The following is a 25,538-nucleotide window of genomic DNA, read 5'->3' as shown; positions in this document are numbered from 1 at the left end:
AAGCCAGTGCTCAGAAACCCTATCTATTTGTTGTCATCCAGATCAGTAAGTGATGGTACCCAATTTGACCCCGAGTCCAAAGCTTTCAGCCCTGGTCTACACTTTTCTTTCAAAGATCAAGAACGATGAAAATAGCTGGCAGATGCTGACTCAAAATGTGATGGAAAAAAAAATGCTCAAAATGCAACTAAAAATTGTTGGAAGCTTTTAGGAAAAATGTGTCAAAATGGTCTGGTAATGATCTTTATTGTGCCTGAAACAGCTTTACTATTTTGAATAGTGGTTACAGCCCAAACAAGAGTTCTTGCACTGTCATGTGAACCAACTACAATTTACTGATGTTTTTCAAGCACAGCCCACATTAAACATTTTAAAATTTCTGTAAACAGTGAAATACTCATTTCACACATTACATGATAGAGTCGGGTTATCATATTAAGCTCTATTTGTATACACTTCCAATTACAGGACTTTTACAATAAACAAAAAATTATTTGGGCTAATTGCACCTTACTAATTATTCATGGTGGCAATACTTGTTCTATTCACAACTTTTGCTTTGCAGTGAAAAAGGAAAAGGTTTTGTTTATGCTTGAAAGTGTAATGCATTAAATGGCCCAAAGTTTTCAGTAGCCTACTATGTGGAGGATTCTGTGCCCAACACATATATGATCTTTTTCTTCTGGTCTATATATTAGTCAATAAGCAAATATTAAAATGAACAACTGGACCCATATTATTCATTTTATATTTTAATTTTTGCTCAAATGACAGTGTTTTCCATTTTCCCCATTTATGCTTCTAGTTACATTTAAGTTGGCTTCAATCATTAAGTGTATGTTGGGTGCCAAGCATTCTGTTCCATACGGTGATAGCTTTGAGGTTTTATTCAGGAAACCATTACTTTTCAACAAGCAATGATTTGTTTTCAATGAGAGTCAATTAAGAATTAAATATAAAGTCTAACCTAGAATTAATTTCCAAGCTAGGGATACAATAGGTCCTTGGGCAATACTGCCCTGCCAATCTAAGATACTAAACCTACCAAAACCATGGAGAAGGGAGAAACCAATTGAAATTATTAAAGGACAGCAGTATTCCAAGCCAAAACTAGCACAAGGAGATTACTGAGAATAAGTCATGAAAGAAAATTTGACAGCCTTTATTTTTTTGTAATGATAGAATTAGTGGCTCAACGTAAGCTGGATTAATGCAATATATAACCAAATAACCAGAACTTGATCATGGCATTTGGAGTGTACCTAAGGTGGGCTTTCCTTATAGAATTTGATTGAGTTGTCTTGGATTGTCTCCTCCAGATGCAGCATGGCCTGAAGATCAGTTTTGAAGTAATTTTTTGCAAGTATTTAATTCAGATGTATCTCCAAAGCAAACCAATGTCACGTGATTATTGATGCAGAAAAACAACCTCAGATTAATGGTGAAGTTCCAGGCTCAATAACATCTTCATTAATTGTCTGGAGGCAGCCACAAGTGGCACAGGTAAAACATTTGTAGCAAAGAACAAACCTAAATGTGCAGGAAGTAGCAGGAATAAAATTATCCCAAGATTCAAAATAAGACTACCTAGAGGAGTTCTGGAAGAATAATCTGGGCAAATGGTTCATAACCTTTCCATTTAGATATTGTTGCTTGATGTGATTGACTGGAATTGTATTCCAATATTTGAGAATGGCAGGCAGGCAACCATTGTCCTTAGGGAAGAAAATAGGAGTCTGACAAGTCTACATGGTACTGTCCTGCCTGTGGTTCCAATATATACTCATTCACACAGCTGCTATGGAAATTAGCAGTATACTGAAAGCCAAAATATAATAGATTAAAACAAGGTCTCTGAAAAAAACTTGTCTGAATAGAGTTTCCTTAATAGAAGAATAGTCCAAATCTAATCCAGAGTTCCAAGATCCAGGTCATGGTTATTAATAAGTCCAGAGGTCAAGAATAGAATCAGCACACAGGAGTGAGAGATCAGCCAGTTGTTACTAATGAGAGATCATGGGTCAGGGCTGCCTTTTAAATCAACCCCAGCCAACTAATCAAGAGATTTATGGCAAGGAGCCTTATAGAAGTCTCTGCTCTGCTCACTATTCAGCAAGTGCAGGTGCAGGGGCTGGGAGGCCTTACCTCATCATCATTTGACTTCTCCAGCTGCTCACATGGTGCTTGTATTTGATCAGCCTTGGGTGATTCTTATCTTTGTGTTGTCCTGCCATTCTATGGTCCTGCTGAAACAGCTTCACATTTAGTGTCATTGTCTGATTTCTAAGTTATAACAGGTACTGTAAAACTAAAGAGTGCTCATGTATCTGTCAACATGAGATGCTAACTTGTACACTATTTGGCCATAATGGTAGGCTATTATTTTTAGCATTTATGGAGGTAAGGATTAGCAGAAAATGGGAAGGGAGGGTAGGTGCAGTAAAACAAAATGGGAGGGACGGTTAATACTGATAAGAATCTGCAGGTCTCAGAATTCTCACAAGCTGAGGAATCTAGTTCTATAAAAGCATCATTCTAGGTATATTTAAGCTTTCCATGTTAATGCCCTAAAGCGGGTGTCAAACTCGCAACGTCACGTGACGTGTCGTGATGTATCATGACTTTTTTTCCAATGTCAGCAATGGGGTGGGCGCGATTTTGGCATGATGCATCCGGCCCATGGGCCAGCAGTTGACACCCCTGCCAAGGGCCTGCAAATAAGATGCACTAATGGTCAAATTCAGGTGGGTGATCAATGGAACTCTGACCAAATTAGGTGAACATGGGTCTGACCTAGCAAGACACTAGTGGTCTTAAGAAAGACAGCATATTTAGGATTAACATAGACCAGGGGTAGGCAACCTTAGCTCTTTTATGATTCGTGGACTTCAACTCCCAAAATTCCTGAGCCAGCATAGCTCAGCTTGGAAACCTCTCCCTATTCCCTCAGCATGGCTGGCTCAGGAATTCTGGGAGTTGAAGTCCACCAGTCATAAAAGAGCCAAGGTTGCCTACCCCTGACATAGACTATATAAACATTAATTATCAAGACTTCCTGTGAATATATTCTAGTTTTTTAAACTAAATAATGCCAATCATGTCATGAGAAACTTAGCAATGGAATTGCCTGTCCCAATTGCTATAGTTAAACAAGGAATGCTTGTATAATGTTGTAAACCATGCAAGACCAACTTACAAGAAATTCATACTGTCCGCCCTGATTTCTTAGACCAGTGGTCCTCTACTGTGTTGCTTTCTTTAAAATCCTGGATTTTGTCCCTCCCACCGTCTCTTTTTCACTGGCAGGGTGGCATCATAATCATAACTGCCAGATTTTGCTTACTATATATATTTACAATATATATATTGTAAATATATATATATATATATATATATATATATATATATATCAGAAAACATATATATTTACAATATATATATATATATATATATATATTTACAATATATATATATATATTTACAATATATATATATATATTTACAATATATATATATATATTTACAATATATATATATATATTTACTATATATATATATATATTTACTATATATATATATATATTTACAATATATATATATATATATATATATATATATATATATATATATATATATATATATATATAAAAGCCTCTGCTTATGATTCCAAGGACGAAATATAGTTTTAACAGCCATTGTAATTTTGCTATCACAGATTTTTCATCAGAAATGTGAGAAGCTGCAGTTTATCAATATGCAGCGGCTTGTCTTCTTGACTGCTCTTATTCCAGGAATGTTGGGCTAAGTCTGCTTTTATCTCTGAGAGGCATGGAAATATCTGAGGGATAGCATACCAAATAGTAACACTATTAGTAGAAATCTAATGGAAATGATGACATAACAAAAATGTAATGAAGTCAGAAATATATTAAGGATCATCATCTGCTTTCTGACTGATTTCTTGTTTGCTCCTGGGGGTGACACCACATCTCCCTCTTTGTTTTCAAAGGTCTCCATGGCTTTGCTCCCACTCACCTCAATATCTTTATTCTTCTGTTCCAATATTTTTTCATTCCCTTCTTTTCCGTCAGCCAATCCAAAGCTTTTTGCTCTTGAAATCATTACCTTTTATGCTTATACCCCTCTTGCTTAGATCTTGAGGAGCTTCTGAGAACTCTTGCATAATACTCCTTCAAATGCCTATTCAAACCTACAATGCTTTTGGCTAAATCTTATAGTTACCATCTCAATCTGTAAATAAAGGTATGCACAATGAAGTAATTCCAGTTCTGATTTACCTCTTTCTAGTTCTTCTTGTTTTGGAAGTGTTGAACCAATGAAAATTTGCCAAGTTCAACTAGTATTCCTCAGCAAGTGGACCCAAGTTGCTTCAGATTCTTGGATAATGTACTACCAGGCTGACAAACAGATACCGATAGAGTGGGCTTAATTTCCATGAATGTATAAAGTCTTCCTTTAAAGAAATCTAGAGGAAAAAGATAATCTGATGTTTTTACTAACAGTACTGTACTATTTTGGATATAGAGGCTGTTTCAATCATGTGATGGGAGAGCAACCTATTTTCAATCAGTATTCATAGTATTTGACGAATTGGCATATTATTTTACTATGATGAAATATAGGACAATCCCTTTTCTTCTTGTGGATTTCGGATATATATTAGTAAAATAAAATGACAAAGATCCAACTCTGAAAAACTTTTATGATGAATTGTTCAGATGCTCTCCAAATTGTTGCCATATGAGTTGCTTTAGTGAGTCTTCCCCTGCCCCTACCTCTTCACCACAAAAACAAATAAAACAAAAGCTGGTTAGATAAGTGCTCCAATAGAAGTATAATGGGGTTTCTGATATATATTTCAGTGTCTGCATATGAAAATTTTAGGATATTCTCTATGATGAAATAAAAGTACAATCTAACAATAGCTTTCTAATATTAAAAATGCTATATATGGGAATGAGAACAGGAAACCCTAATTTGGGCCAATAATGTTTGTGATACAACACTGACAGCTAACTGAATGCACTCATTTGAGGAAAGATCATGTTTTTCTCCTGAAACAAAATACTCTCTTTTGAATCCTGGAAAAATTAAGTATCTCTGAGAATGGATGATATGCAAGAAAGGTGAAACTAATCTGCATTAGTTGTTCAAAGTTGCTCATGTGGGAAGATTGCTCATCTTTGATCTCAAAGAAAGAGAAGAATGGATTTGTCTCTAGATTGACCAAAGAATTATTCTAGAATTCCCTTGTTCTTTGAACAGATTCTTCTTGCTGGACTTCTCTCCATACTAGCTGCTTTGCTTTTGAGATCAGTGGAAAATAGCAAGAGATAGCTGAACCCCTCCCCCCATCTTTCCAAATTAACAAAATTGCTATCTATCAGCAATACAAACAGAAAAATGAGCTTGGATTTTGGACAGAATGTAAGAGAATGATAGCATATAGAAATATGTTGTTCTATAAATTTGTTAACTGTCCTTACATTTGCTATTTGTTCCTGCTTCAGATAGGGTGTTTAGTTATTGTTCTTTTGGGTTTAGCAATGAGAGAACAAGCTGAAAAAGGGCAATAGGAGTGCTAAGAATAATCAGGGCAAGAATGATAGATGCAATAACATCCATAAAGAACAGTATCTCCACTGTAGGAAAGGCTTGTTTAGGCTATTTTGCCCCACAGCAGAGGCAAAAATGAGCTACTGAATTAGCAGATTCCCTTACTGGTATACTCAGCTCATCTTATCACTTGGAACTAGCATGGAATATGAAATGTAATGTTAGCATTTGAGTTCTAGATAATTCATGTGTGCTATATGGCATTTTTTTCTCCTTCATTCATGGAACACAGAGTTTCTAGTGCATACACATTTGGGTGTTTTTACATCCTTTTGGAAACAATTGGACAAAATGGAACTGAAATTTTGTTTTCGGTCCTTATTTGTTTGTTGCAGCCACTCTGTTTAGGAAGACTTCTTGTCAGTGTGTTGATGAACAAATATAGCAAATAATAACAACAACAACAACAACAATAATAATAATAATAATAATAATAATAATGGGGGGAGCTATAGTCTCTGCAAGATTGGCTACTGTGGTCATAGCATAAACTGCACAGGGATATGATAATTTCATTGTAGTAATTAAGATTTACAATAATTTTAATCTGCTCAGTAATCAGAATTCTCAATTCTTTTATTCTATGTGATTGTTAATATAGTTGATCGCACTCAGGTACAATAGTGCACCAAAGATCATAACATGCAATCTCTGAATAGAAATACAGGAATATATGACCTGTACATAATGCAGCAAATGAGCAAAGATGTCACGAAAAATCTCCAAGTTCTGTTAATACAAGGGCAATTTGGAAATAAACCTCTGTTTGGTTATTAATGACAGACACTTGCAGATACAGAGCTTTTATTATGCACATTAGAAAACTATTACATTACTTTTCGACATAATAGTCATTCAAATTGAGGCACTTGTCATAATGTCTTACAAGATTTGAAATTCCTTAGTATAGTCGCTTGGCGCCAAATCTGGGCTATGGGGTGGTGGTGATTAAAAACATCCCAACGGAACTGCTTCAAAAGTTCTTGGGTGCATCTAGCAGTATGCAGGTGAGCATTATCGTGAACCAACACCACACCGGAAGTTAGCATGCCCCGATGCTTGTTATGGATGGCTCATCTGAATTTTCATAATGTTTCACAGTAGACTTCTGAATTGATGGTTGAACCACGCTCCATGAGCTTCACTAGCAGTAACTCTTTGGCATCTTCACATTTGGCGAGATATTCTATGACACCACTTCCGGTGTGGTGTTGGTTCATGGTAATGCTCTCCCGCACATTGCTAGATGCACCAAAGAACTGCTGGGATGTTTTTGATCGCCCCCCCCATAGCCCAGATTTGGCGCCAAGTGAATACTACTAAGGAATTTCAAAACTTGTAAGACGTTATGACAAGTGCCTCAATTTGAATGGTGATTATGTCAAAAAAGTAATGTAATGTTGTAGTTTTCTAATGTGTAAAATAAAAGTTCTGTATCTGCGAGTGTCTGTCATTGATAACCAAATGGAGGTTTATTTCAGAATTGCCCTTGTATGATGTTTAGAACTAGTTTTGAATCTTTCACATTGCTGTAAGATTTTATCTCAATAACTGAGAATTTAGGAAATGTTAGTGACTGTTCAAAATGAACATTTGTCTTCCTCATTTCCTCTAAGAAACCCATGGTGGCAAGGATAATTATGGTAAAATCTTGATTTAATAAATAATTTGGGAGTTATGGGCTCTCCATTTAAATCCAAATTCCAGTACATTGGTGGAGATGATGTAAAATATCAATTACATAACTATGCAAATGACATATAAATTACATCAATTATCTGGACTGTTCAGAAATGGAAGTGCCGTCCCCAGAAAATTTTATTTGTTGCATCTGAGGTTTTACTGTACGACTCTGCCAAGCTATAATTTCCAGATTTCTTTGAAACTATTAGTGTCCAGCAATAAACTTCAGGATTTTGCCTCAACTTGCAAACCAGGTCTTTCTATTTCTACAGTACAATGGCTGTCAATGATGTAAATTTGTATAGCTAAACAAAACATCCTAGAAAAATAAGTGTTGATATACCAATAACAAATAATGCCATTGAGCAGATAATGTAACATTCATCCTACTGAGAAACATGCCTGAAACATACGTGGGTTTCAAGAGAAAACATGACACTAATAGCTTGAATATGAAATACCTACAAAGTAATTGGATTTAAAACTGATTTTAAATAATCAGTGTTATATATCAGCAAACAAAAAAATACTGTGGAATAAATTAAACCTTCTTCTCTCCCTAAAGAATGCTAAGGGGATATCAGTTGTAAAGCTACCATGTTCAGATGGGTCTTCCCTTTCTCCCTTTCTCCCGTTTTCCCGTTATCGTCTGTTCCATTCCTGTTGTTCTCTTTCACCTGCTCATCTACAGTATCTCTTCCGTTTCTAACAGATTTGTACCACTTTTTATGTCAATGTATTACCTTTGAATGAATTTAATAGGATATTTATCTTAAGGTCAACATGCCAGCTGGTATGTTTGATTTTCCACCACAACTATCTGATTCCCAAAGAGATGGTCATTTTAATTTGACTCTTTCCCCTCAAATATTATCTGTCCCTTAGATGTACAAATTTTAATTTCCTTGAGTATCTAGGTTTAGTTAGCAGAGCAACAATTTTCAGATTTAGCTATGAGCAATAGTTCTAAATGGACATGAAAACAGTTTCAAATATCTTATTTTTGTACAAGGAGGTGAACAAAGAAATAGACCTTTCCAGACTGAACAATAGTGATGCACATCTTGGAATCAACTTATTTCTGTATGGGTTAGATCTGTAATTATGAATCAAAATGGCTGGTTGGTTAATTTTATGCCTTTGAGTCAGTGCGACTGCCTGGAGAAGTCTCTGCAATTTTCTAGCAAGGTATTTTGGTAATGACTTGCCCTTGCTTTTTTCTTAGGGCTGAGGGAGAGTGACTGGCCCAAAGTCACTCAGCTGACTTTTTGCCTAAGGATGGATTAGAACTCACATTCTCTCAGTTTCCAGCCTGGTATCTTAATCATTATATTGATTAGCTCTGAATCAGAATGAGGTACTGTGAATTTTAGTGAATTATTTTTGTCCTGAGTACCATGAATTTAAGAGAATCTTTCCACAAGGAAGGGAAAAATATAAGTACAAATGAAAAATCCCAAGCTGTCCACCTAGATGACCTCCAAGATCCCTTCCAACTTTATTATTATTATTGTTATTGTTGTTGTTATTGTTATTATTATTTACACACGTAGACATTACTAATAAGGTAGCCTATTTATAAAATTAACTGAGCCCCATCTGCTTCTGATTTCTCCCACACTTCCTTACATAGAAGTTTATAATTATGTACATTTTCCCTCCCTCTTTTAGCAGAAAAGGAAAGGAACAAAAACAGGATGGAGTTGAAAGAAGGAAAATGAGATTGGTGGGGGAAAGAAAAAGAAAAGAGAGGATAAAACTGGATAGAGTTGAGGTAAAGAGAAAAGGTGCAATGGAATGTGGGGATGACTTTGGGAAAGTAAAGGGAGAGAAACTGCCTAGGAAACAATCAGAGGACAGTCAGGAGCCCCCAATGGCTTAATGGTCCTTATCCCTCTCCATCCCCCTCCCATTTCACCAAAGTCAAGCAAGGCTATCGGAGCATGGTAGAAACCCCATCGCCCTCCGGTTTATGGACCTGTCCCTGTCTCCTGGCAAGCGCTTGTCTCCATCTTGGTCGGCCATCGTCAGAGTCCCGGAGGTGTTGCAGCCTTCCTATGACATCATCACTCGGCATCTCCATAGTGGACGAAAGAGCTTCGGAGCCTCACAGAGGCCCGACAATAGACTGAGGACTGTGAGCAGGTGCATGGCCAGATGATTGTCGAGAAGTACATGGCCAGATGATTGTCGGGAGGAGTTAAGGGCGCAGGGGCGTGTTATTTATGTTTTGTAGCCGGATGGTGGTTTACAGGGTGTTGGCTGGGTGGGGTTGGTTTCACTGAAGGCGTGGAGGGCAGGTTCATTATGTAAAGGCTCTGAGAACAGGCAATTCTCAGTGTCAACTTTTCTCAAACTTCACTTCTTCAGTAAAGTTCGTTCATCGTTCCTGTTTGTGGTTTACTTCTTCATTACGAAACACCAGACTAGGACAGCGTAACAGTAAGTCAGCACTCCCACTTTGCTTGCAAAGTTATCATCCCTTTCTTCCCATTTGCAAGGGGGTTTTGGAGCGGCTATGGCAGAGGGAGTCCAGGATGCTGATCCCGTGGGGGAGATCCCGGAGTCGCCCACAGACAAGGGAACGGTAGCTGAGGCGGGGGTGGCAGAGGCTTTATCGGCGGTGAGACCTAAGAAATGCGCCCAGCAGCCAGTGGATAGTGGGGGTGAGACTAAGCAGAAGCCATCTGCAGCATCTTCGGGGGATTGGTGGTTGAGTTCAGTCCTGCAACACTCGGAGGCCGGTGGGCCTTATCTGACTGGGGGGAGAGATCTCCTATCTGGATGGAGGGAGAGACGCATTACTGGTGATGAAGATGAGGAGTGGAGCTATTCTACAGCCCCTGGGCAGTATACCTTGGACGTCCTTCGTGACAGATTTGGAGAAATGGCCTTTTTACCCAGGTCAGATGGCACTCCAGGTTCCCAGGCCCCAGTGGGTTCCTCTGGGTTTTGTTTAGCCAGCCCAAGGTTTCGGCTGGACCAGGGTCGACAAAGGCGGGAGGATCAAACTGGCATGGCCTCAATGGCTGCACCCACAAGCTGCTCTACATTGTTTCTTCACTCTTTAGGCTCAGGGGCGTCAGGCCCAGGGAGTCGTCATATCACCATGCCAGACAACAGCCAGCAGGCTGGACAGGCAGCTACTATGTGGCCGGCAGGGATAGCCTGGGTCCCTCCACCTATTGGGGTGACATTTGATGGAGACCCAGATAGACTGGCAATGTTTATGGGGCATGTCCTGAGTCACTTAGATAGGTTTGCACCACAGTATTGTTCCCAATGGGCTATTGTTGTGGCGATAACAGCAAGCTTACAGGGGGAGGCAGCTGCCTGGGCTGCTGAGTTGTTTAGCGATCATGCTCGGGAGTTGGTGATGTTGGACTGTTTCTTGGTGCATTGAGAGCCCGATTCGAAGACCACACCCGGGTTCAACGTGCTGAAATGGAGGTCTTAGGACTGCGACAGAGGGGAAGGCCCATACGGGAATACGTACGAGAGTTCCAACGTGTGGCTGGTAGGTTAAGGGCATGGCCAGAGCGTCTCCTGGTGTACCATTTCTGTAATGGACTGGACAAAGACCTGAGGCAGGCCTGCATTGTACGGGGTGTGCCATGTAGGTTCCAGGACTGGTTCCGAGTTGTGACCGAATTGCATGCAGGATTGCAGGAATTTCGACTGGTCGCAGCTGACTCATCCATCCCTCGACAGGTGGGGGACCAGTCGAAAGAGCCTGGGCGCCAGCCTCCTACCCTCTCACCACCTGTTTCTGCACCGCCTAATAAAGGAACATTTAGGTGTTTCAGGTGTAACCGGCCAGGACGTCGGGTGGCGCAGTGTCTGGTTCCAGCAGGACAAGGTACATCGGCAACCCAGGGAGGACTGGGTGCTACTCCACGGAGGACTCCGGATCGTTCAAGAGCGCTACGTCAGGCTGAAAGAGAAAACCCCCATCGACCTTCAGGGGAGGCAACACCCCCTGCCCAGGCTGCCCCTGATATCCTGCTGGAGGAATATGATAATATGGATCCGGAAGAGGACCCTATGGTAAGCCAGCCAATAGTACTATTTGCCATCCCGATTTCCCTGACAAGTCCTACCACTGGTACCAGGCATTAATAGATTCAGGTTGTACCAGATGTCTCATCAGTAAGAGGGTGGTCGAGAAAGTAGGACTTAGAGTGAGGCGTTTGTTACGTCCAATCCGCTTTGAACAAGTGGACAGTTCCCTTCTGGGGGGGTCCTGGCCACACTGGTAATGGAGCCAGTAAGGTTGGAGATGGGAGAACATTGGGAGATTCTCCGCTTTATTATAGTTCCGTCCATGATGGAGGAGGTGATTTTAGGACTAGCATGGTTGGACAAGTGGGGGCCTACTATATGGTGGGAAGGTGATTGTTGCCATATGCGCCTTGGTGTTGGTCCTTGCCCACCAAGAGTGGAGGAAGGCAGTAACAACGGCTCACCTAGGAGCAGGGTCAATAATGAGGACAAGACCAGGGATGGGATTAAAGTAGCTGTAAATCAATCAGACCGAGATCTGGGCTTTCCGGCGGTATATAACGATCTTGCGGAGGTATTTAGCGAGCAGGAATGTGACAGCTTGCCACCCCACCGTCCAACTGACTGTGCAATTGATATCTTGCCGGGAGCTAAATTGCCAAAGCCACGGATGTACCCCATGACACCCCGGGAACTGGAGGAGTTAAGGTAGTATATCGACAAGAACCTGGCACAAAGTTTTATACAACCGGCCCGGTCTCAAATCACAGCGCCTGTATTGTTCCAAGAGAAAAAAGACGGAGGCCTTCGGCTTTGTGTGGACTTCAGAGGCATTAATGCGGTCTGTATAGAACACATGTACCCTCTTCCCTTAATGAAGGACATGTTAGCCCATCTAGCCCAGGGGAGGATCTTCACAAAATTGGATCTGAGGGAGGCTTATTATCAGGTTAGGATTAAACCCGGTGATGAGTGGAAGACAGCATTCAACTGTACCCTGGGGAGTTATCAATTCCGGGTTATGCCCTTTGGGCTACAGGGCGCCCCCGCAGTTTTTATGCAGCTAATCAATGGGGTGTTACACAATCATCTATATCATGGAGTATTGGTCTATTTGGCTGATATACTGATTTATACCAATACAATGGAAGAACATATCAGTCTGGTATGAGATGTGTTGCGTAAATTACTCGATGCTTGACTATTTGTGAAAATATCAAAGTGTGAATTTCATAAAACACGCCTCGACTATTTGGGCTATAGGATATCCGCAGCAGGGATAGAGATGGACCCAACAAAGGTGCAAAGTGTTTTGGAATGGCAAGCCCCGCGAACCCGACGCCAATTGCAAAGCTTTTTAGGTTTTGCTAATTTCTACAGGCAATTCATTCCTGCATTTGCAAAGGTGGCTTTGCCTCTCACGGATTTACTGCGGACCCGGAAAAGTACCGTACGGCCACAACCTGGACAGGCACTAGCCTGGACCGCTGAGTGCCAGTTGGCATTTGAAACGTTGAAGGCTTTAATTGCCAAGGAACCCGTTCTGTTACATCTGAATCCAGAACAACCATTCATAGTTCAGGTGGATGCTAGTGACGTAGCGGTGGGGGCAGTCCTGTTACAACGAAATCCAACTGGAACATTACAGCCCTGCGCATACACGTCACGGAAGCTAACTGAAGCCGAAAGGGCGTGGGCCATCTGGGAAAAGGAGGCCTTTGCTGTTAAATGGGCCCTATCCACATGGAGGCATTTATTGGAGGGGCAAAACATGAATTCGAGGTCTGGACCAACCATAAAAACTTAGAGGTGTTACAAACCCCAAGATGACTATCACCAAAACATGTGTGTTTGGCACAGTACTTTCGGCGTTTCAGGTTTCACTTTAAACATGTACCAGGCGGCTGAAAATTCCTCGTAGATGCATTGTCCAGGTTGCCAAAGTATGATAGCAAACGGGAGGAGGTGGTGCAAGCGATCCTACCTCCATATACGCAGGGTGTCGCCAAGGCAGTATCCCGTCCATTCGCTGTAGATCTGGAAGACGAACTGAAAGCGGCCCTCACACATGACGTCTGGTTTCAGAAGCACCCAGGATTGTTAACTCGGCGGGATGGGTTGGCCTGGTATGGGACTAAACTGTATGTTCCACACACATTACGCAACCGTATCCTCCATCGGTGCCATGACTCCAAACAGGCAGGCCATTTTGGGTTTTTAAAGACCTTGCATCTCGCTAGACGCCAGTTTTGGTGGTCCCAAATGAGAATTGACCTAGAAAAGTATGTAAAAAGTTGCCCAATATGTGCTACCTCCAAGTCTAACCCAGGTAAACCTATGGGGCTTCTGCAATCAGTGGCTGACCCAGAGTATCCATGGCAGGATATAGCCATGGACTTTATCGTGGATCTCCCTGATAGCAAAGGTTACACAGTAATTTGGACAGTGAGTGATCTGTTCTCTAAACAGGCCCATTTTATTCCCTGCAAGGGATTACCATCAGCCCAAAGGTTAGCCCACATGTTTCTAACCCATGTCTATTGCCTCCATGGGACCCCACGTCGGAACATATCAGATCGTGGAGTTCAATTTATGGCTCAGTTTTGGCGGAACTTTGTGTGTCTACTTGGCTCTTCACAAGGACTAAGTTCGGCATACCATCCAAACACGAACGGCGCTGTGGAACGGGCGAATGCAGCAGTAGAATGATACCTGCGGAGCTATGTTTCGTACCAACAGACCGATTGGGTGGAGCTGGTAGTATTTGCGAAAGTAGCTTACAACAATGCTGTACACAGCAGTACCGGCTTCACTCTTTTCTGGGTGGTGTGTGGTAGAGAGTTCATACCTATGCCTGAATACAGAAATTACGAATCCCATCCATGTCTGCCCAATGACTGGTTATCTCGAGTTAGTGGGGTATGGGGTATAGTAAAAAAGGCCCTAACAAAGAGTGCAAGCGAGACTGCAAAAGTACAAGCAGACAAAAAATGCAGACCACATAAGCCATTTAGTGGGGGGCAGATGGTGTATTTGTCTACGAAGTACATATATTTAAGGGTTCCTTGCAAAAAATTGGGGCCAAAGTATATCGGTCCATTCAGAATTACTCAGGTAATTAATCCAGTGACAGTGAGACTCCAACTCCCCCGGTTTCTGGGAAAAATCCATCCCGTGTTTCACAGTAGTCTGTTGAAACCAGTTTCCCACTATCGAGTGACGGAAGCACCCGGCCCTGTAACGTCTGGCCATTATGAGGTCCAGGAGATACTGGACTCACGAAAGAAATGGGTAGGCTGTATTATTTGGTCTTATGGAAAGGGTACCCTCTGTCGGAAGCATCTTGGGTGAAAGTAGCTGATGTGAATGCACCCTAATTAGTCCAGGTATTCCATAAAAAATACCCAGGAAAACCGGGGGGGGAGGGACATTGTCACCAGAGCCATACCATAGATAACCTTGCTTTGTTTCCTTTCCAGAGGGAACCCTGGTAAGGGGGGTGGCATGTCGGGCCCTGCAAAGCTATCGGAGCATGGTAGAAACCCCACCGGTCACCTCATCGCCCTCCGGTTTACGGACCTGTCCCTGTTTCCTGGCAAGTGCTTGTCTCCGTCTTGGTCAGCTGTCCTCAGAGTCACGGAGGTGTTGCAGCCTTCCTATGACGTCATCACTCGGCATCTCCACAGAGGACGAAAGAGCTTCAGAGCCTCGCAGAAGCCTGACAATAGACTGAGGACTGTGAGCAGGCACATGGCCAGATGATTGTCGGGAGGCGCATGGCCAGATGATTGTCAGGAGGAGTTAAGGGCACAGGGGCGTGTTATTTATGTTTTGTAGCTGGATAGTGGTTTACAGAGTGTTGGCTGGGTGGGGTTGGTTTCACTGGGGGCGTGGCGGGCAGGTCCATTATGTAAAGGCGCTGAGAACAGGCAATTCTCAGTGCCGAATTTTCTCATACTTCACTTCTTCAGTAAAGTTCGTTCATCATTCCTGTTTGTGGTTTATTTCTTCATTATGAAACACCAGGCTAGAACGGTGTAACAGTTATAAGGTTAACTGAACTGGAAAGAAACTGGGAAGCCATGGTCAGGTGTCACAAAAAGGGTTAAATTTTCTGGACAATCAGCTTTTTGGAAGCAATAGTATCTTTAAAGGCATTCAGATTTTTTTTGCAGGGCTACCTGTAGCAATTTGCAATGCCCTCCATTTGGTTGTTTTCCACAGGATTTCTATTCTTAGTGATGGTAACATGGCTGTACAGTAATAATTTGGGGGGGAAAACAACTTGTTTTTCTGTTGGGTAAAGATATCAGGAAAGACAAATTTGATTTTGTGTTAAAAAAATAATAGGGTTATCCTCACTAGAATTTTGAAATAAAACATATCTCTTTTTCATTCACTGCATGCCATTTTGAAATCTTTGAGGTCGTATATGTCAAAGTAAGTTCATGAACCTTGCTTTGTAGCTAATTGACAACTCATGAAGATCTTTCAGCAGCTTCTGGATAAAATGCAAAGATTTAATTTGCAATTATTTCATGCTATGGTAAAAAGATTCTAGAATTATGTTCAAAGCCATGTCTCGTTCTAGAACAGTGGTTCTCAACCTTTCTAATGCCATGACCCCATAATACAGTTCCCCATGTTGTGGTGACCCCCAACCACTTATACATCACCGGGTGCCAGGGGTGTGGCCAAAGAAAAGGGGGAAAAAATGGCGGGCAGCCTTGTTTGGCGACCCCCGTGAAATGGTCGTTCGACCCCAAATGGAGTCCCGACCCACAGGTTGAGAACCACTGCTCTAGAATTTTATTAAGCTTCCGTTGAGCTGGTAGCTATAAATAGTCCCAAGTCAAATATATTTTCCTCTTTATTAGAAATTTCATCTCACTGTAGAAAGAAAAGCTGATCAATAAAATGATTACCTTTAACAGTAAACCCCAAATTTGTCTTACTCTGCCTCATAGTAAGATTGGCTCTGAATAGGAACTTTGCTACAGTGTAAGTCCAATTATTAAATTGTTTTTGTGTAATTGTATAGTAAAAACAATACTTTCCTAAAAATGGATGTGCAAACATGTAAGAACAAAGTGAAAATAAAATAAGATGGTGACAACTGAAGTATGAAATGGTCAGAATTGGACTCAATGTGCAGAAAAAGCAAATTTTGTACAATAATGAGATATAGCTTCACAATCAATAGATATGACTATTCTTTGTTTCCAGGCTCAGTCAATATAGCTCAGTGATGGCAAACCTTTTAGAGACCGAGTGCCCCCAAACTGGTCCCGCCCCTCTCCACCCCCTGCCCTGCCACCACCCTGCCTGCCTGCAGGGCCACTCACCGCCTCCAGAGCCCGCCACAGATAGCCCAGGCAGCCCAGCAGCACCATGGCAGCCACGCCCTCTGCCCGTGCCCCGCAGTATCAACTGTGCGTGATGGGGCATAAGGGCAGAGTCTTGTCTACGCTGCCTGGCTGCCATGTCCTTGGCTGCGCTGCTCCACATGGGCCACACTCGGGGGTGACTCTCCTCCAGGGGGGCTGCTGGTGAGGAGCGGGTCATGGGGGGAGGCAAGGCTGGGGCAACGGCACATGTGCCCACAGAGAGGGCTCCGAGTGCCGCCCCTGGCACATGTGCCAGAGGTTTGCCACCACTGATATAGCCCATCTCTTAAACTTCATCCCATATTGTTATGAGAGGAAAAGACAAGGCATGTTTTCCTAAAAAGCCGAAATGCTGGCATCCATTTGAGGAAAATATATCCATCTAACAATTGTAGGAGGTGAGCTATGCTAGTCTATGGCAGCAAAAAATAAATAAAATAAAACCAGAAGTCTGGTAACAATGAAAATTCCAGCACTGTCCCCAAGCAACCAAATTTTCTGATCCATCACTGATAGAGGCAGGAAAAAAAATCTTTCAAAGTAGGATAGTTTCAGAAAAGCATTATTCTAGTCAGTGTTCTACACTCTCTTTTGCCAATCTGGTGCCTTTTAGAGGTTTTGAGATTTGAAACCGGAAACTGCAGTATATGTACACTTTATCTAGTCACTTTCCTATTTAGTCAATGCAAGAACCTATGAAACATGTTTGCTGCCAGTAGAAGAGACATTAATACTACCTGCTACTTCAGATCATTTCCAAAAGTCTGAAAGCAATTATTTTTTAAATCTCTAGAATGAATCTATTTCTAAGCTGCAGCGCAAGAAGAAACTTTCTGGATGCATTAAGAATATGCAGCATTTCTTTTGTGCCCTGGGGAAAGATACCCCAGCATTGTAAAAAAAAAAAAAATGTAAAGCAGAATTAAAAAATTGGACTTTTAAGTCAACAGGAGGGAGAGCGGCATGTTTTGCTACTTCTGCAGTAGGAAATTCCTGGATTTACAAAATGTGCTTTAAAGTCAGTGGACCTTCCACTATGTTGCATGCATTGCCATCGCTCCCCCAAACTTGAAGGTGTTCCATGCATTGGCCCCCATATCCATCAGAAAGTTTTTTTTCATGCTGGTTTCAGATCCATTTAATTTCTCTAGCCAAACAAATGCCTCTAGCTATAAATGATGAAATGTTGGCAGATTGCTTCTCATATGTCATATTGTCAGAAAAATTATGACTTCTTGATGGAAAAATTCCCAGGGAGTATGAGTTTATAGGTGAAAAAGCAATGAAAGTTTTTTTAATTTTTTTCTTCAATATATCTTTGTGAAAGCAAATTTTCAGCATTCTCAACCAAATGCAAGTATCTAAACTTGAACTGAGCATATAAGGATTTTTTTTTTAAAAAAATCTCATTTTGGACTGATGAAAAAATGCTGTCATAAGCAACCTCATATATTACATTAAAATATATAATTGTAGTAGTTGTTTGCTGTTCCATGGTTTTGAAAAGTTAAAAAAAAACTCCTTTAATCCAAGACTGCTTCAGTTAATGTGCCAACAAAATCAAGCATCAACAACTCACAATTACAGATGTATAAAGATTTAATTCACTCCACATTTTTAAGTGAACAAACTTAATTTGCAATCTGTGAATACACAAATTGGAAAAGGGTTACTGTTGGACAGCACACTTTTCTGATTGTTTCTATGATGTTCTCACTTTTAAAAAGTACATTACAATTTTATATATGTGTGTGTATGTGTGTGTGTGTGTGTGTGTGTATTGTAGAGGAAATATGTTTAAATTAAATGTGAACCTGACTCCCCCCCCCCAGAGACAAGTGGGGAAAAAAAAATCAAATCTGACATTGACTGGTAATAGACAAGATGATGAAAGGATGAAATTTACTGAAACACTCCGGGTTATGGATATAAAAGAATGGGTAGTTGAACAAAATTGCGGCTGATCTGATGAAATTATTTATTTGTTCTCATAAAATGTTATGTCAAGAAAATGATAGGGCAATTATTGTAGACTGATAAAAATTTTATCTAGCTTTAAAAGGTCAGTGATGAATCCAAGTCTGTACCCCGAAGTCACTGTTAAATCTTCAGCATCAAGTTCTTCGGCATCATTAGCTGAAATGACTCTGTCTGGGGACACCATATGCAGTTTCACTAACAGAATGTTTCAGTTAAATGGATGGACTTCAGTTTCCAGAATTTCCCAGCAGTCTTGGCTGAGGAATTCTAAGTACAGAAGTCCATGCACTTTAAAGTTGCCAAGGTTGACACTCATTGAGTAGACTAGCAGCTTAATGTTAGAGTCAGGGTAGTGGTCAAGACTAGAGACAGATTTGAGTCCATTTTCAACCATAGAAACTCCACTGGGTGACTTAGGACCATTTATGGCCTCTCACATCCCAATCTAGCTCATGGAGTTATGTGGGTGGGGGGAATGAAAGGAGAAAAGAGACCCTCCTGAAGCTGCTGGAGAAACATAATAAATATCCATTCCATTATAGTCTTTGTTCTACAAAAAGACACACATCTTTTCACTCCATTTCAAGAAGCTTGTCTAGAAAGTGTGCGTAAATTCTGAGAGATATTATTATTATTATTATTATTATTAATAATAATAATAATAATAATAATAATAATAATAATAATAATAATAATAATAAAGTTGGAAGGGACCTTGGGGGTCATCAAGTCCAACACCCTGCTCAGGCAGATAACCCTATATCGTTTCAGACAAATGGCTGTCCAGTTTCTTCTTAAAAACTTCTAGTGTTGGAGCATTCACCGCTTCTGGAGGCAGGTTGTTCCACTGGTTAATTGTTCTAACTGTCAGGAAGTTTCTCCTTAGTTCTAGGTTGCTTCTCTGTTTGGTTAGTTTCCAGCCATTGCTCCTTGTCCTGCCTTCAGCGCTTTGGAAAATAGCTTGACTCCCTCTTCTTTGTGGCAGCCCCTGAGATATTGGAACACTGCTATCATGTCCCCCCTCGTCCTTCTCTTCATTAAACTAGACATACCCAATTCCAGCAACTGTTCCTTATATATTTTAGCCTCCATTCCCCTAATCATTTTTGTTGCTCTTCTCTGTACTCTTTCTAGAGTCTCAACATCTTTTTAAAATCGTGGTGACCAAAACTGGATGCAGTGTTCCAAGTGTGGCCTTACCAAGGCATTGTAAAGTGGTATTAACACTTCATGTGATCTTGATTCTATTCCTCTGTTAATGCAGCTTAGCACTGTGTTGGCCTTTTTGGCAGCTGCAGCACACTGCTGGCTCATATTTAAGTGATTGTCCACTAGGACTCCGAGGTCCCTCTCACAGTTACTACTATTGAGCAAGGTACCCCCTATACTATACCTGTACATTTGGTTTTTCTTGCCTAAATGTAGAACCTTACTTTTTTCACCATTGAATTTCATTTTGTTAGATAGCGCCCAGTGTTAGTCTGTCCAGATCCTCCTGTAACCTAAGCCTGTCTTCTGGAGTGTTGGCTATTCCTGCCAGCTTGGTGTCATCTGCAAATTTGATGAGTTCCCCATCTATCCCCTTATCTGTTACTATATGCAATCAATTATAATTTTCCATGCATCTTGGAAGGGACTTTGAAGTATTTTAGTTTTGCCAAACTAAAGCTGTTCACTGAAAGAGTCCAAAGGAAAACATCGATCCTTACTGAATTTTGTGTATGCATTTGTGCATTAAATGATGTGACTTTGTTTAAAAAGAGCCACCCCTAATGCACTGTATTGAATTCATGACAAGTCTTCATTTATTTTATTTTTCTTTGCCTCAATTTTTCATGGGCAATTTGCATCTGTTCTTTATTTAACCCATAACAGAATACAGATGCTCTTTTCTTTCAGGATGAAAGAGAGTAGAAACTGTTCAAAGGGACAGTTGGTCTCTGTATCAGCTTTCCACACTGAAAGAGTGTATATGCATTTAGTGGGTGTATATTGAGGAAGCCTTTGGGGTGAGCTCTAATTGTGGAGCCACAGCCACATACTCTGGGAGGAGATATTTACAGTATCAGACTAGTATTTCGGAGATTGTAGGCCTAATATCACTTTTTCTGGAAGAAAACCCTACTAGCTTTTAATTATAGGTACATTAGCACATGACCTCTTAAGCAGTTGTTTTATGTTTCTGGAAAGCATAGCTTACTTTATTGTTTGGCTGTCTGGGGACCTCTAAGCTCAGCACTTAATAGGCAGTTCATTACATTTCATAAATTGCACTCTGATGCAGAAGGAAGATAGAAAGGATTTTCACTGCAAACGTGTGAAACTGACACTGATTGGAAATCATCCCATTCCCAAAGTAGGATGATGAAGCTAGGAAATCAATGAAAAGTTCATGGAGCTGAGCACAAGAGAAATAATTTGTATTAAAGAGTGTTAATATTTTATTTTATATAGTACATGATCTGTTACAGTAGTAAGTTGGGCTGGTAATCATAGGGAACAGAGTCTTTAGGGAGGAAAAAACCCAATATTTGATCAGCCTCTGACCTTACAAATGGAATACTGTCTCTCCAGGTATCACTAATGGAATCTAGATAAGTGGAATTATCAACCCAAGGGAACCTGAGGTAGGACAGGTCACATGCTCTGATCAGATCAATCGCCTAGAGTTGGAATGGGCAAAATTTTGATCACATTTACATTTTGTGATATTCAAGAGCGCACAGGGAACACAGGTGATAATTAAATTATTAGAATTGGTGGGATTGAATTGGGCCCTCTTGGAGGGATGTATGGCAGGCTATTATGGGTGAAATGGTTGCATAAACTTTGTAGTGTCTCCTTACAACTTTGCTTTTTCAACTTTATCTTAATAAGCAAAAACAACCACAACTTTCAACTGGAAAAAGAATTTGGGCGGGGATATAAAGTTTGTTGAAGGCTGTATGATAGCCACTGATTGCCTACTATTGAATTAAAACCTGAAGAGGCATCTATATACGCAGAGTGGGGATAAATTGTAATCAATGGCCTTCCAATTAAGGGCACATTTATCTACACAGGCGTATCTTGTTTTACTGTGTTTCATTTTATTGTGCGTCACAGATAAATGTTTTTTTTACAAGACCCTCCATTAGCAAAAAGATTGTGTCATTGAAGGCTCAGATGATGATTGGTGTTTTTAGCAATAAAATATTTTTAATTAAGGTATGTACATTGATTTTTAAAGATAAAACTATTCACACCTAATAGACTATGGTATAGAGTAAACGTAACTTTTATATGCACCAGAAAATAAAAAAAATTGTGTGTGTGATTTGAGATATTTGCTTTATTGCAGCCGTCTGGAACTAAACCCACAATATTTCAGAGGTATTCCTGTATTTTAAAAAGAGAGTATTTTGATTCTAGAGCAGAGGTCCCCAAACCTTTGGGCACCAGGGACTGGTTCCATGGAGAAAGGTTTTTCCGTGGACGGGAGAGTGCGTGGTTTTGTGTGCTGCCTGCATCCCACGAATGGGGGCTTTGCTTGTTTGTGCAGACCAGTTGCTGGCATGCTGTGGCCTGGCACCGGTCCACAGACCGGGGGTTGGGGACCCCTGTTCTAGAGTACAACAAAATCTGGAATGAAAAAGAAATGGCCTTTTCAATTGTGTCTGGCTTATTTTTTTTTATATTTTTATGTTTTGAAAATATATGTATTAGATACTTACATTTCACTGCTTAATCCAATATTAACACTGCAGATAATATTTTTTTAAAAAAATATGGCTCACAGCTCTTTTCATTAGAACCGTATTTATCACTGTCAGTTTTGAGGAGACAGACACCACACATGGTAAGCCCAAAGAGAATTCTTGTTTACTATATGGGTTGATTTTATATCCATAGCTGGGAATGATGGAATTTGTACTCCACCATTTAGCAGGCCGCTGGTTGCTGGATAGATTGGAAGATCCTGACACCTCAAGATTTTTTCCCCATGTAAGTCAATAGATGCTAATAAATCATGACTCGAGAAGAGTCAGGAATTTGCTATCTGAAATCATTTGGTTTCCATATGGAGGGGAATGATTTTGGAATTTGATTTCATATTCTGCTCATTCTTTTCATATACCATTAATCCATATGCTTTCCTTCCAATATGGACTCTCATTGCATTAAATAAGCATTGAAGCATATACATTGAATAAAGAATATGATTTCGACATGCGTCAACATCTACTGAAAAAAAAAATGCCAGCAGGCAAGCCTCTATGAACACTTTTTTGCTCATTGATTAGTGCAAATGTGATATTTAATGCATCCGTATAGGCAAGTAGTATTTTGAGATTTGTTTTAAAATTGGGACCGCTTGAGGTGGATTGGCCACATTTATGATAGGTAGATGATCCCAATGATGTCAATCAAAGGCATTTAACTTGTTTTAAATTTAATTTTATATTTATGTCACCGCTTTTATCCGCGTGTCAAAACGTTTGTCAGAAAAGCCCCCTGTAGTTAAGGAAGGAACGACGCAGCGAATGCAGCCTTATGCAGATGTGACCAGACCTATCGGGATCAGATGAAACTGAGATCTTTATCTCCCGTTCTGTTCTCAGCAAACGTCTTTTCTTGTTCACCAAATGATTTATGCTCAGGGACACGCGCGCACCAATTATCCACCCCGTGGTCTTCCTCTTCTGCCCTTAACTTCCCACGCTAAAGCAACCCTGCGGGCCCACTTGAGCCACTGCAGCCAAGTTGACGACACTCGGCTCCATTCGCGGGAGTCTCGGAGATTGGAATTAGAGGGGGAGAAAACGCAGGTCGACACCCACGTCCACACGACTAAGAGCCCAGCCCAGGCAAAGTTTAGATACCCCACCCCTCCGGCTATCCAAGATCCAACTGCGATAGAACTCAGAAGCGCCCACCGAAGGCTTGACACTTTGAATCGGATCAGGTCTTCTCTTCCCCATCCCCCACCCCCAATTAAGATGGAATCTTTAGTTGTGACATTCCTTGTTGTCATGGAAATGAGCGCGAGAGTGCGAGTTGAAAGGAAATCAAAATAGCAGGTGCTTCGACGGAAAGGGGGAGGCGAGAGAGCGGATGGTTGGTGAGAAGTCACACTTGCTAATGCCAGTTGGGGGGCGGGGAGCACCAACTCCGGTCGATCCGTTAGTGGATTGTCCCATCCTCAGCAAGCCAGTCTCCCCTCCCCCGACGCTGCTCGGGTGCAGCAGGGGCCTTTTTCTCCCCGCTCCTTTGGGAAGATGCGTGCGCTCTGACCCCGCGGGGATCAGCGGCGGAGCGCTGGAGAAGAAGGCACAAAAGGGACGTCGGACGGGACGGCGGGGATGGGAGGGAGAAGATTCCCCCCCCCGCGAGGGGTACAGCGCGATACTATGGGAGCAGCAGACCAACTCGCAGCTCAGCTGCCCCAACCCCTTTCTCCCTACGACGGACAGAGGTGGCTCGACCCTTCCCCCGATGGTCTCCCGGAGGAGGAGGGGGTGAGGAGCAGGCTACAAACCCCACTCCTCCTCCGTTCCCACTCGTCCAGCAGTGCGTCTCAGACTGAGCAAAAAAAAAAAAAAAAAGGGGGGGGGGCCGTGGCGCTGCGGACGATAGAAGGGGCTCGATAACCCCCCCCCCCAATTGCTGCGCGCGCCTAGCAGGAGAGCTGCCAGGTTCTGCAAACGCCGTTTGGCCCCCGATCAACTTTCACGAGGTCCGATCCAGGACCGGTGTTCTTAAATTCACAGCCAGCGTCCAATTAGCCTTCAGGAGCCCTGATGATCACCCCGTCAGAATTCCCGGCCCGATTGCCTGCCTTGCTTACCTGCGCGTGGGGGACCCCCTTAGCAGCGACATGAAGCGCATAAGAGAGGGGGAAAAAAATAAATAAAAAAAATTAAAAAAGCGGGAGAGCGAGCAAGTGAGAGGGAGGGACTTCTGGTTGTACATTTCAGTTCACCAGGACTGAACTCAGAGTCACTTTCCCAAAGTAATCGGGGCAATTTTAGCCCGGGCGGAGAGAATGACAAACGCACGCCGTGACACACCACCCGTCGAATGGCCGCGGCGAAGCCCCGGTCTCCCCCTCTTCGCCAAAAGAGGCTGCTCTCCAAAGCGCACCAGGCGGCCGCAGCATCGCTACGCCCCGAGGAAGCATTCCTTCCCGGCCCGGGCTCAGGGCACACGCGCCGGTCTGCAGCCGCGCTCAGTCGCCGAAAAGCTCCAGCCTACTCCCGGTTCCCGAGCGCACCAAGCAAGCGCTGCCCCGAGGCGCGCCGCGTTCGGGACTTACTTGCAAATCTGCTCCGGCCGACGGTGGGATCCGAGGGATGGAAACGTCTGGTTGTTGTTGTTTTTTCCCCCCTTACGCGCTCCTTCCCAGTTTTTTCCTCCGATCTTTTGGAGCCCTCCGTTCCGGTTCTAGAGCCCTCCTGGTGATGGGCTCAAAACTCCACCAGAGCCCGCTCAGCTACTCCCCGGGCCAGGGGCACTGCGGGGTTGCAAAGGAGGAGGGGTTGCGCCCCAATCCCTCGTCTGAGGATCCTGTCGACTGAGGAGGGAACCGAGAGCGCTCGGTGCTCCGCGGCTCCTCGCAAGTTGAGCATCTCAGTTGAGTTCCAAGTAGGAAAGTTACGAAAGGCGAAACTGACAAAGATCCGCCCAGAAAAGGCGGGGCCAGCATCCAACAATGCCGCCCGGAAACTTTTAAGCCTCGCTCACCCCCTTTTTCAAGATTGTTGGTGGTCCTCTGAATAATTATCTTTTTTAGGTTTAGGAATAAAAGATATTTCCTCCCGATATAAGCCACTTTAAGTAAGGGAATCTTAGGGGTTGTAAAACGTGACT

The 25,538-nt window shown here is 42.1% G+C and overlaps 2 protein-coding genes across 2 annotated transcripts in view; one reads left to right on the top strand and one right to left on the bottom strand.

Moving 5' to 3' along the window:
* The window catches only part of CAMKV (CaM kinase like vesicle associated), a 66,334-nt gene extending 41,019 nt beyond the window's left edge, over positions 1-25,315 (bottom strand). Inside the window, exon 1 of the mRNA XM_039333922.1 lies at positions 24,985-25,315. The gene's annotated coding sequence lies outside the window, so the exon portion shown is untranslated. The remainder of the gene's footprint in view (positions 1-24,984) is intronic.
* Positions 7,071-15,897, top strand: LOC120303953. Its single transcript, XM_039333934.1, has 2 exons — positions 7,071-11,367; positions 14,802-15,897. Exons 1-2 carry the CDS (start codon positions 10,765-10,767, stop codon positions 14,814-14,816), a joined length of 618 nt encoding a protein of 205 aa, XP_039189868.1. The 5' UTR covers positions 7,071-10,764; the 3' UTR covers positions 14,817-15,897.
* Positions 25,316-25,538: the final 223 nt, after the last annotated feature.

The sequence above is a fragment of the Crotalus tigris genome, unplaced genomic scaffold, assembly GCF_016545835.1.
Source record: "Crotalus tigris isolate CLP2741 ecotype Arizona unplaced genomic scaffold, ASM1654583v1 scf7180000017625.6296891, whole genome shotgun sequence".
NCBI lineage: Eukaryota > Metazoa > Chordata > Lepidosauria > Squamata > Viperidae > Crotalus > Crotalus tigris.
Note: the sequence above shows the minus strand (reverse complement) of the source record. Positions and strands in the feature narration are given on the sequence as shown.